The sequence below is a fragment of the Phaseolus vulgaris genome, chromosome 11, assembly GCF_000499845.2.
Source record: "Phaseolus vulgaris cultivar G19833 chromosome 11, P. vulgaris v2.0, whole genome shotgun sequence".
In the NCBI taxonomy this organism is placed as follows: Eukaryota; Viridiplantae; Streptophyta; class Magnoliopsida; order Fabales; family Fabaceae; genus Phaseolus; species Phaseolus vulgaris.
Genome location: NC_023749.2, coordinates 43,395,731 through 43,409,445, shown reverse-complemented (window position 1 = coordinate 43,409,445; position 13,715 = coordinate 43,395,731). Strand labels below are relative to the sequence as shown.

The following is a 13,715-nucleotide window of genomic DNA, read 5'->3' as shown; positions in this document are numbered from 1 at the left end:
TTTACATATATTATTTTTAATCCAATCTTAGTCTTTATATAAAATTTTAGTTCTTTTAATTCCTATTATGATGATTAAAAATACTACATGTTGAGAATAAAATATTTAGCGGGAAAGGTTCTATTAGAAACAAAATGAGTAGTTAATAAGGTAAAAGCACATATAAAGCTTGAGCCTCGACCTTCCCCTTTTTCACAAACTTCAAAGTACACTGTTCAATTCATCATTTACCTGAATACTGTCTACAGAGAAAGAGAAGCAGAGAAACCTTTCACTTGGAGACCACAATGCCCGTCAAAATTTACATTGTGTATGCACTTTTTAAGCCTTTCTTGTTTTCACCAATTGATTCTTCATAACTTTTTTGATTGATAACTTGTTCATCTAATGTGTATGCATCTGATGCGTTACTCCATTCTCTCTTTCTTGACATTTTTCTATTCTTTTTTAGTACCTTGCTCTTTCTCCCTTGCATCAATTGATGCATGTGCAGCAAGCTTCTTTAACAGATTAATGTGAAGCCTTTCAAATTTCCATGTTCTTTGAGGTTCTTGGATTATGACCCCTCTAGGATGTGATGCATCTTTGTTGAGATTATAAGAAAAAAATGTGGATGGTTGTGAAGTTGTGGTAAAATGTCTGAGATTATGCGAAGGACATTTTCTGCATAATAAGACCATAGACTCTCTTTTGTATTCTCACCAATAATATTTGCTTCATTACCTTTTCATTTTGTTCTGAGGTAAACTATTAAGCTTGTTTCTGTGAGCCTGATTGAAAAAATATACGAAAAATTTCCTTACTTTGACAGGTACTATTCAATGTATGGGGGTATAGAAAGACTAGCAAAGAATGTGGAGATTGGAGTTAACTCAGTAGAAGGTGTTGAGGCCAAACTATGGCAGGCATGTGTTTTTCTTTCATTTCTTGATGTTCCTAACTCATGATATTCCATTTTTTCATACCATAAAATCTGTCTAGTCTTCTAGTTACAGTTAACAATTGCTTTTAAAATTCTAAATAAACATCATTGTTCCTTCACTCTTGGCTTTATTGAACACACAAGCAGGTACCTGAAACACTGCCAACTGAGGAGCTTGCTAGGCTGGGAGCTCCATCCAAGAGCAATGTACCAATCATTCATCCCAATGATCTTTCTGAGGCTGATGGTTTTATCTTTGGATTCCCAACAAGATTTGGAATGATGGCTGCTCAGTTCAAGGCTTTTCTAGATGCTACTGAATATCTATGCAAAACACAACAGCTTGCAGGCAAACCTGCTGGAATCATCACCAGCTCCACCTCCCAAGGTGGTGGACAAGAGATTGCAGTGTAATAAGACCCTCTTCCTGTTTGTAATTTTTTCTTACAATTCCCAGTTCCCTGATTTCAATCAGAGGTTGATGTACAAGACTTTAATCAGAAACTTTACATTACTCATTGTGAAATCTATGACAGGCTTACTGGTATCACCCCTCTGGCTCATCATGGAATGATTTTTGTACCATTTGGAATAGGATTTACATACAATGGTGAGTTCAGCAATATGAAGGAAGTGAAAGGTGGAACTCCTTATGGTGCAGCAATTTACGCTACAAGACAGGACCTAACATTGGTAGAGTCCATGCATGCGAACGACCATGGCCATTACTTCGCCCATGTCACAAAGCAGCTCAAGGAAGCTTCTGTATAATGGTGAAAGACATTGAAAACGTTATTGATGATGGTGATTGATATTTGTCCCTTTCTTTTGTCTTAGAACTCTTTCATAAACTTTGAAGTCACCATGCACCTTTTGCAATGATCAGTATAATGACACTTTGTATGCATGCATGTGTAATATGTACTGATTTATGTGAATGGATAAGTGATTCATTAACTCAATATTTTGAGTATTCCTCCTGAATAAGACTGGGATTATGCTTCTGAATTATTTGTTCAGGATTTGTAGTTTCAAATCATAAAAAATATCTGGAATTTGGCAATTAATAACAAGTGAAATTAGCTTAAATTTTAGACATATGAGGAATGAATTAGATTAACAGCTTTTAAAAGACTAAAATCATTCATGAAACGAATTAGAAAGTTAAAAATATAATTAAACTTTCTAGTAAATAAAAAGAGTTTTCTTACCTATTGAAGATTTTTCTATATAAGATTCACATGGAATTCACAAGAACCATACTAGGCCTCCACATGGGCCTTGGCCCAATGACATGGTCTAAGACATAGGCTTTTGTTTTTGGCAAATACTTTTTGCACCCAATCAAACTTGAACCTGTAGTGGATTTTTATATGAAATGATAAAAATGACCTTAAATAAAAGGGTTGTACAGACCAAAAACCCATTTCTTGATTACGTTTTTGGATTTAAATTTTCTGGATTTTGGATTTTTTTTCAAGAATACATTTCCAAATTTTTGTTTCTGGAATATAAAAATCTAATCTGATTTACCTTTTTAAAAAGTATTTTTTTTTAATTTCAGATTTTAATTCTGGAATGAAAGGGCAATTTTGAAGATTTCAAAGGGTGCAGGTTACAATTTATAAGGAGTACGAAGAATTTTCCTTTTTTTTTTGGGATAAAAGTGAAGATTTTAAAATTCGTAAACCTTGAAAAATAATGCCTGAAATATATTAAAAAGTTTCAAAATTGTAAAAGAATTGTAGAATTCGGATCGTTCATTGCTAGTGCTCTGTTCAGGGTGGTGTAGGATTCCATCACTGAAATTTCGTTATGAACTGTTATAGAACATGTAATCACAATAGTTAAAAGTCAAATGATAAAATATATTATTTTAACTATGTAATTTAAAAAGTTTAAATATATTGTGGAAAATGTATTTTTTTATTGTATTAGATGAGAAAGATGCATTAAGAGATTAAGAAGTTATTAGACAAATTCTTTCTACACCTCCTACTCTTTTTAATTCTAACAATACTCTGAGTATGATAGAGAGTGCGACGTCTTTTTCATTGTCAAGTAATAGTAGTTGTTTGTGGTGGTTGGTGATGATTGTGTTTTTGTTCGTTTATTATAATATTCAGAAGCCATAAAACCCCAAAGAAAAATAGTTAGGTGGAAAAATGGATTACAAAACTAAAATATATTTATCTTCGCAAGGTAGAATGAAATTTTGCTTTCAAAGATTCATAGTTTGTTTCAAGTTGCAATAAAAGTCTACTTTATGAAATAATTGCAAGTGCAACAATAGTTATTTTCTTGATATAATTTTTAAATAATTCTAACTTCAATAGACCCAAGCCCTCAGATAAGGGTGGATTTATCTTACGGAGTAAATTAAAACATGTTAACTGAAATTGTTATTTCAAATGCAGTGGTGGAAGAAGAATTGAAGTATTGCGCCGGAAAGGGAGGTAAGAAGTGCAACTGAGATTATTTATAAATGTGAGGTTATGATTCATTTAGAGTTATTTAAAATTTTAAAAAGGTTAAAACTAACTTTTCAATTAATATAGAGATAAAGATGGAATGCGTGGAGGTGGAGGGAGAATTTTCCTCTTCTTATTGTATGAAGGTATGTCCACCCACATTTTTATAAATAGGTTTTTTACTTTTTTTTCTTTAAAAGAATATTTTTTATGTATTAGAATTGAACATGTGTGACCATAACTAGCATTTCTTGCTCAACCAAGTAAACTCAACCCCTTAATATATTTTTGTTCACATAAAGTTTATTAATACAGATAGTAAAACAAAAATGTTATATGCCTTCCTTTCACTATGTGTGAATGCCTTAATTAGGGACTTCGAGAAAATAGAAACTAAAACTTTCAAATCTACCCTAACATATAACATAGATGTAACTAGATTATATGAATATATTAAAAACGACAGCAATATGGATAAATTTATAGGAAAAACTACTCCAACAGCAAAGAAGAATTTCAAAAATCCCTACCTTAAAAACGACACTACAATATAAAAGAGAATGCTGACATATTGATGCACCAGATTACAATGGAAGATAAAAATATTTTTTTATTTAAATGAATTAATTTTGGGATTACATTATCTCAAAGTATTTTCATAGTGCACTTGTCAAACATTTTTCTATAAAAAAAATACTAGCAATAAAGTGTACAATTAATTAAATAAAAAATTATGAGAAACAATATCAGAAGTAGTCTACATTATCACAAGATTTCACCTAAAATCACAAATTTGTTGTACTTATTTAATTAAGTGCGGGTTCGCGCTTAAATGTATTTGTAAAAAACGCGGTGGCATTTTTGAAATTATGTTTATTTACAAATGCAATTATTGGTAAGGCCGCATTTGTAAATCAAAGCGTATTGATTTACAAATGCGGCCTTACCAATAACCGCATTTTTACCCTAAATATTTGGAACGCGCCACAGTTTAAACAGTTTCTCTTCACCGCCTTTCCTTTTCACTGTTGCTGCTTCGTTCCAGTTCGCGTTTGCATTGTTCCTACATTCCCGTTCGCCTTCTTCTCATACACATTTGGTAAAGTTCTTTCGTTGCTCATATTCACAGTTGCTGCACCGATTCGTTTTCGTTTTCGTTTTCGTTTTCGTTTCTTACACTGTTACATTGACATTGCACTGATTCATTCTTGTTTGTTTTTCTCTCCTTCGTAGCTTCATTGAGTGCCACCGGTTCCGCTGCCACCACCATCGCTATCTGCTCCTTCTTTACTCTTCACCAACGAAGGCTTCTCACACAAGGTAGGTGGTTTTTTAAATTTTTTTGATTTTTTTTAATGTTATGAATTTTTATTTTTTTTATGTATTATAATTTGTATTTTTGAATTTATATTATTCAGTATTTATTATAATTTGTATTTATATTATGTTAGTTTAGTTGTATTTATAATTTGTATTTTTGAATTTATATTATTCAGTATTTATTATAATTTGTATTTATATTATGTTAGTTTAGTTGTTAGTTTTTAATAGAATTATCGTTTTTGTTTTGAGTCCGAAGGTGTTCGACCTTCGGCAATAATACGTGCTGCTATTGAGTTCGGGGTGTTCGACCCTCGTCAAAAATGTTAGATAGAACCCTGATTCTGAATGACTATAGCAGAATATGGATCAAAATTGGATAAATTTTGTTCGTATAAGTGATGAGTACGAAAGAGGAGTAGAAGAATTTATACAATTTGCACAACGTAACGCGATTAATAGTGGTCATGATGGAACAAAGATCAGGTGTCCGTGCGTTAATTGTTTGAATGGAAGGATATTGGATGTTAATTTAATGAGGGAGCACCTGTTATGTGATGGGTTTCTTCGATCGTATACAACTTGGACATGGCATGGTGAATTATTAAATTTACCACGTGTTTCCGTAACTGAAGAATATGTGGGGTCCACCATGGATGAAGCAGTACACAATGATGTAGAAGATGATCGATTGGAAGACATGATTCGTGATGTAGGAGCTGAGTCTTTTGCAAAAGTGCATGAATATGGAAGTATGTCAAGCGATGCAGAGACTCCATTGTATCGTGGATCAACTAACTTCACACGGTTGTCGGCGGTGTTAAGATTGATGAATTTGAAGGCAATAAATGGATGGACTGATAAAAGCTTCACAGAATTGCTTCAGTTGTTGAAGGATATGCTTCCAGAGGGAAATACTCTACCTAATCGTAATTACGAGGCCAAAAAGATTCTTTGTCCAATGGGTATGGAGTATAAAAAGATACATGCATGTCCTAATGATTGTATATTATACCGCAAAGAATTTGAATTGTTGAAAAGTTATCCGAGGTGTGGGTTATCACGTTATAAGTTGAAACAAAAAGATGATGATTCTATAGATGAGATGGAAAAGCATGGACCCCCAATGAAGGTTATGTGGTATCTTCCCATCATTCCAAGGAAGAAGAGTTTGTTTGCAAACCCAGACGATGCTAAGAATCTTAGATGGCATGTAGATGAGAGGAAATGCGATGGCATGTACCGACATCCAGTTGATTCTATTCAGTGGAAGAAATTTGATGATGACTTTCCAGAGTTTGGTAAAGAATCAAGAAATATCCGACTTGGTTTAGCTACAGACGGAATGAATCCGTTTGGTAATATGAGTACAAATCACAGTTCATGGCCTGTATTACTAGTTATTTACAACTTACCTCCTGGATTGTGCATGAAGCAAAAATACATGATGTTGTCTATGATGATATCTGGTCCGAAACAGCCAGGGAATGATATTGATGTTTATCTAAGTCCCCTAATTGAAGATTTGAAGTTAATGTGGGACCAGGGTGTTGAAGTATTTGACGGATTTGCTAATGAAACTTTCAAGCTTCATGCCATGTTATTTTGCACCATCAATGACTTTCTGGCATATGGTAACTTATCAGGTTATAGTGTTAAGGGTCATAAAGTGTGTCCAATATGCGAAGAAGACACTGCTTCTCAACAATTGAAACATGGAAGGAAAACAGTATATCTTCGGCATCAGAGGTTTCTTAGAAGTCATCATCCTTACCGGAGGTTGAAAAAAGCCTTTAATGGACACCAAGAGGGTAGTGGTCCACCAACTCCATTAACCGGTGTTGAGGTTTACGAAAAGGTAAATAACATAGACCACACCTTCGGTAAGTAAAAAAAAAGTCATCTGTGACAAATATTTGGAAGAAGAAATCAATCTTCTTTGATCTTCCGTACTGGTCGAGGTTAGAAGTCAGACATTGTATAGATGTAATGCATGTTGAGAAGAATGTGTGTGATAGCTTAATTGGTACACTTCTTAACATTAACGGGAAGATGAAGGATGGTCTAAATGCTCGTTTAGATTTGATTGAGATGAACATACGCGGCGAGTTGGCACCCATAGAAATGGGTAAGTGTACATATTTGCCCCCAGCCTGTTACACAATGTCAAAAGATGAAAAAATTAGTTTTTGTCAATGTCTAAAAGGTGTGAAAGTGCCACAAGGACATTCCTCAAATGTGAAGAGCCTAGTGTCAATGCAAGATTTGAAGTTAATTGGGTTGAAGTCTCATGATTGTCACATCTTGATGCAACAGTTGTTGCCGGTAGCTATCCGTGGGATCTTACCAAAAAATGTTAGACATACCATAACCCGTTTGTGCTCATTCTTCTCTTCCATCTGTTGTAAAGTCATTGATCCCTCAAAACTAGATGAACTTCAAAATGAAATTGTTGTTATCTTGTGTGAATTGGAGATGTTTTTTCCTCCATCTTTTTTTGACATCATGGTTCATCTAGTGGTGCATCTGGTAAGAGAGGTTAGATTGTGTGGACCAGTGTACTTAAGATGGATGTATCCTGTTGAGCGGTATATGAAAATTTTGAAAGGTTATATGAAAAATCATTATCGTCCAGAGGCTTCAATGATTGAAAGGTACATAGCTGAAGAAAGTATTGAATTTTGTTCAGAGTACATGACAAAAGCAAATCCAATAGGTGTTCCAGCTAATTCATGGCACCACAGGCGTTCTACAAGTAAATGTTTACGTGGTGTGAATATTGTAAGCAAATCTCGATCAGAAGTCTTGCAAGCACATTTGTACATATTGAATAACACAGATGAAGTTGTACCTTACATAGAAGCTCATAAAGCCATTGTGAAGGCAAATAACCCAAGACAAGCAGAGAAATGGGTCTTGATGGAACATAATAGAACTTTCATGCCTTGGTTTAAAGACGAGGTGTTCAAGGATTCAACGGCATCAGAGACCTTGACCTGGTAGGCTGCTGGATTGAAGTTTGATGTCATCTCATGTACAGCGTACGAAGTGAATAATTGTATATTTTACACGAAGTCCATGGATGAAAAGAGTACAGTTCAAAATTCTAGTGTTACTCTTGAAGTCGAGTCAATGCAGTTTTCGACTTCGAAAGATACAAATCCAGTACTTGGATCAATGGCATACTATGGGTTTATAGAAGAGATATGGGAGATTGACTACACTAAGTTTTCCGTTCCAGTTTTCAAGTGTAAATTGGTTGACAATAAAAGTGGGGTTAAAATTGATGATTCAGGATTCACACTAGTGGACTTTCGAAAGATAGGGTATCGAGATGAGCCGTTTATAATGGTTCAACAAGCATCTCAAGTTTTCTACGTGAAAGATCCTACGTCAGAACATTGGTATGTCGTTTTACACGGCAAAAAACAAGGGGAGACCATAGATGATATTGAAAATGGTGACCCCTGTTCATTCACACCAAAGATAATTAATAAAGATGACGATGTAGTTGATGATGTACATGCAACCCGTAAAGACCACAGTGAAGGAATTTACATATGAACTTTCAACCTCCATGCAACCTGTAAATAAGCATTTTAGATTTAGATTTTTATGTATTATTTTTATAAGATTTTAATTCGATGCAGATTAACTAATGTTTGTTACCTAATTTTTTTAACAGAGACATGGATGACGATCAGACCCCACTCAAACCTTGATCCGGACGAGGCAGCAGAGGACCTACTAGATTGAAGCGTCTCGCATTGAGACGTGTTGCTGGTGAGAAGACACGTGTTGACATTGACGTCAGCACTGGAGTGGCTTTTGGTCCTAAGGCAGATGAGTTTATGAGCTATCTTGGAGTTGTTTCTCGTGAGAGGCTCTCCATTCTGATTAATTCATGGGATGAGGTGTCAGAGGTCGACCAGAACATGATCTGGGACGATGTTCTGGTAAGCTTTACATTTTGATATAATGCTTTTTAATATTCATTGATTAATTTTAATTTGCTGATGTTATTTTGCAGACAAACTTTGAAATTCCTGATGTGGAACCGCTTCGATCAAAGATTATATCCAATATCGGACTCAAATTTCGTACCTTTAAGTCAAGACTGACATCGAGATACATTTTTGGCGACCTTAAAGATGAAAATCCATGTTTAAAGTAAAAACATATTGATGAAGAGACATGGCGTCTTTTTAAAGAAAGCCGTCAAAATGAGGCTTGGATGGTAAGTGAAGTAACTTAACTTTTTTTGTTTATATAACATTAATAAGTTTATCTTATTTACTTCAGTTTTTTTATTTCAATTATGACAGGATCGTTGGAAGAAAGCTCAAGAGATAGCTTTGAAGAATCTTACCCTGCACGTTATGTCTCGTTCGGGGTATCGAAAACTTGAGCAAGCACTGATGGTGGAAAAGGAGAAATCTAAACAGGGGACGTTGTCTGAGAATGTGGAAACAGGGATCACTTCTCCTCCATCACCACCTTTTCGCCATGTAAAATGGAAGAGGGCCTGAATTAAAAAGTCAGGTGCACCAAGTTCTGAGCAATCCGGAGTTATCATCGAAAAAATTGTAAGTTATTTTTGTTATTTTCATTTATTTTAAAGCATTAATTATATTAATGCTTGAAAATATGATTTTTGTGTACTCTTGCAGGATTCTTTGGAATTCGACGGTAAATTTGTTGCTGAAGGTCGTCACGATATCTTGGTTGAAGCAATTGGACGACCTGAGCACTCTGGTTGTGTTCGTGCAGTTGGACAAGGGGTTAGAATTAAACTATATTTTGGAGTTTCAGAACGACAGTCATCCTCCTCCTCCAAAGAGAACAAAACTCAAATGAAGACTAAGATACGTGAAGAATTAATGGAGGAGATGAGAAAGGGGACTGATTTGATGTGGCTAGAGATGAAAAAGGAGAATGATCGAATGCGACAAGAGTTTCTATCGCAACAAGTTTGTGTTGAGCCGATTGAACCCCTTGTTAGTCCCACTCCCAAGAGCACAAAGAGGAGTTGTGCGGCTCCTCCAACATCAGGGGATTGTGAGCAGATGAAGGATTGTGAGCTACTGGTAGTGGGCGGCAAACTTCCTCGGGTGGTGGCCCTTGGAAAAGTCTATCAAGACGTCACCACCTTACATAACGTTCCTCTCTCCCCTGATGAGAAGGTAACAGTTGAAAAAGTACGATTTCCTGATGCTCGTGTTCCACTACCTTCAGATGAGGTAACCATTGTGGCCGATGCATTTCAGACATTCGTTGCCTGACCCAGAGAGCTCATTCGATTTATGCCCGAACCTCATGTAATAATTTCATTTCATTATATTATTTTTTATTTATATTTATATATTACATATAATTTAATACAAATGTTGTTTATCTTGTAGAAACCTTTTCGGCCACCAAGCCCGGAAAAGAAGCGTGAGGTTCCAATTGAGGATCCTATAGCTTCCTTACGTCTCATTGCTAGTCAGATTGGCAATGAACCTTTTCCAGTTCCGTGGGATGATACATTTTTTAAAATAAACACTGAACTGCCACTATTGATGTACAACACAGATTTATCAGAATTTATATCTGGGAATCAGGAGCTCAATATAAGTATAATTCAATTTTTTATGATGTAAGTATCTTTACCTATTATTCAATTTACTTTATGTTAAATTATTATTGATTATGCTCTAACTAAAAACTTGTAGGTTTTTGCATAAAGTTTGTATCACTGAAGGGAAGGAAAATATGTATGGATTCTTAGATCCTGCATATACTAATCCCGTTGGACCAAACTCATCTGAGACTCAAGCATACATCACTAACACCCTGGAAAAAGAGGGAAAACAAATTTATTTATGCCCTTATATTAATGAGTAAGTTTAATTATATGTCATCAATTATTATTATTGTTAGAAAAGATGGCTTTAAACTAGAGGAGGGGTGAATTTTTTAAAGGGGTTTTCGCAAACTTTTCAAAACTAGAATGAACTTATTTCAGAAACCAATTGATTCAGCAATTCAATTAGCCAAAACAACAAGCAAAAGCAGTAGTACCAGAAAAACAATCGGTTGTTTATACCAGCAAACAACAAATAAACTGAATTTAAAGAGTTAGAGATAGAGAGATTGTACACAGTTGTTTATACTGGTTCACTCCAAACTAGAGCTACATCCAGTCTTCTCAGAAACCCTGAGGATATCCACTAAGCAATCACCACTTGATCACTTACACCACAACCAAGAGAATGACCTTGAAACACCTCAAGAAAAACACTCTCCTTGGCCAACACTAAGATTGCTGATCTTGAACACCTCAAGAACACACAGCCAATCTCAGCAAACACAGAAACGAATTGTTCAACAGATTACAAAGATTACACTTGTTACAGATGAATATCTGAAATCAATACAAGTAGAATCCTATTCCAGCACCTTGATCAATCACAAAAACTCTTAAGCAATCTCAGCACTTTGAAAACTCTCTTAGAAAAACTTTGTCAAAAGATTCTTAATTCTTAAAACTGTTTTTCTGAATATATTCAAAGATATAGTTTGTTATCAAATCTTAACAAACTCTTAAATTGCATTAAAAGATTGGTCAAAGGATTTAATGACTGAAGCGTATACAGTTAAAGCATTTGAAGCTCAGTCAAAGAAAACAGTTTTTCTGTTATGGTCCCAAAACAAACAATCGGTTGTTTCCTCGAATCAATCGGTTGTTTTGGTACTTAACAGTTTCAACTATTTGAAAACAGTTTTCAATCTTTCTCAAAACACCTAAGTATAAGCAATCGGTTGTTTCGACAAAACAATCGGTTGTTTCAACTTAGTTTGAAAAACATTTTACTTTTATAAAGATTGAGATGCTAATTGCTTGAGATTTAATACAAGGGTGGATTACAACATATAAACTACCCCAGAACAAAGCTTAAACAAGCACAGCAACATCAAGCAAAGCAGAGGCTTCAACATCCTTCAAAGGATTTGGATTCTTCAAAACATTGAACATCACAAGGTTTAACAATTATTTCATGTTTTAAATATTTACTAACTCTTTTCATGGATGATATAGGCATCATTGACAGTTACTTGTCTTATCAATGGTTTGTAATTATAACTAGATAAGAATAATTTGAACTGGATAAGAATAAAGGTTTGTAATTTTTTTCTTTCTCTATTATCATTGTTTATCAATATACTAACATATTACTTTTTATTGAATTATAGTGTAATAAACAACCAGGAAGCTATGAGTGTGGCTATTACATTATGCAATGATTGATTACCATTATAAGACTAGGTGTTAAAACTGGTTGGAAAGAGGTACTATATGTTAAATCATTTTTATAATTCTTGAACATATATATATCTAAAAAATAATTTATGTCAACTATATTTTGCAATGCAGTTATTCACAGAAGAAACACCAATGAATTCGGAAGGCATTTCATATGTTAGAGAATCTTGGTCCACATATTTCATAAATTTTTATAACTCTAGCATATGTAATCAATAGTGGTTTTATTATATGTAATTTGATTACTTGTAAATGTACATTTTGATCCTCTCAATTTATATCTATATTTTTGTATTTGTCTGGTTGGGTTTGATCATTATGCAGGTTAATTTATATGGTTTAGGGACAATACAAATTGCACTTTAAAAAAAAACACTATTTACAAATGCGGTTATTTACCAAAGCCGCATTTGTAAATCAAAAAATAAGATTTACAAATGCGATATTACCAAAGCCGCATTTGTAAATGTGATTTACGAATGCGGTTATTACCAAAGCCGCATTCGTAAATGTGATTTACGAATGCGGTTATAACCAGAGCCGCATTCGTAAATCTTAAACCCCTAAATCCTAAACCCTCATTCAGAAGAAGATACAAATGTGGTTATTTTAAATGCGACTCTATGACCGCATTTGTATCTCTCTGATTTACGAATGCGTGCTGATCAAATGCGGTTCTATAGCCGCATTTGTAAATGTAAAATAGCCGCATTTATTTTACATTTCTGCACTAGTGTTATAAGTAGCCTAATACTAGAAATACCTATAATATATACCGAGTACATTGTTTGTTTTGCTGAGTTGTTACCACTTTGATCCTTGTAGGTTGGAATTTTACCTTAACTTTTTGTTGTCACCATGTTATTCCAATAATCTAATAAAAATTCATCAAATTCTTACTTTATTCATCCTCATGAAAGTTTGTTCTCTATCAAGGGTGTTCACCGAAAACAATACTTTTGGTCACAATCCTTTCGAATGGTGTCTATCTCTAAAAAATTGGGATTTCTCACTAGAATCACAGATATAATCACTGATTACTTCACTATCGTTAAAATCTACTTGGGAAGAACTTAACAACTATCATCACATGGTTCCGTGCACTTGTGCAGCCAAAAAATATCATCAACAAGATTTTATAATTTGTTTCCTACAAGGCCTTGATGAGCAATTCTCAATGGCACACTCCCAAGTTTTGCTCATGGATTCTTTACCAACACAAATTAATAAATCCATGAGATTGGATTGACTAAGGAGAAAAGAATGATAAGGAGAAAAGAATGATGCGGTGTGATATTTTGGAAAACAAAACTTTATGTATTAAAAAGTGTCTTAATGGATATGAAACAAAATACTTAAATAAGAATACAAACTCAATAATTGGGTCAAGAAAGAAAACGGTTCAAATGTCTACAAAGGAAATTCAAATTTCTTCTTCAAGCTGGAGTGCGAATAGAAGAAACTCCAAGCTTGAAAATAAATTTGTTAAAAGCTTCTTTTTCGAGAGTCTTGATAAACAAATATACAGGTTGCTCAAAAGATCTAATGGGTAGAAGATGAGAGAGACCTTGTTGCAATCTTTCACGAACCACCTGGCAGTTAATATCAATGTGCTTCGTTCATTCATGAAAATTGGTATTGTGTGCAATATGTCTTACCGATTGGTTATCACCGTATAGGTTAGCAACACTTGTAG

The 13,715-nt window shown here is 34.3% G+C and overlaps 1 protein-coding gene across 1 annotated transcript; it reads left to right on the top strand.

The window, feature by feature from the left end:
* Nucleotides 1–201: 201 nt before the first annotated feature.
* Nucleotides 202–1,874, top strand: LOC137825055 (NAD(P)H dehydrogenase (quinone) FQR1-like). Its single transcript, XM_068630731.1, has 4 exons — nt 202–310; nt 812–905; nt 1,070–1,332; nt 1,459–1,874. Exons 1-4 carry the CDS (start codon nt 288–290, stop codon nt 1,691–1,693), a joined length of 615 nt encoding a protein of 204 aa, XP_068486832.1. The 5' UTR covers nt 202–287; the 3' UTR covers nt 1,694–1,874.
* The last annotated feature ends 11,841 nt before the right edge of the window (nt 1,875–13,715 follow it).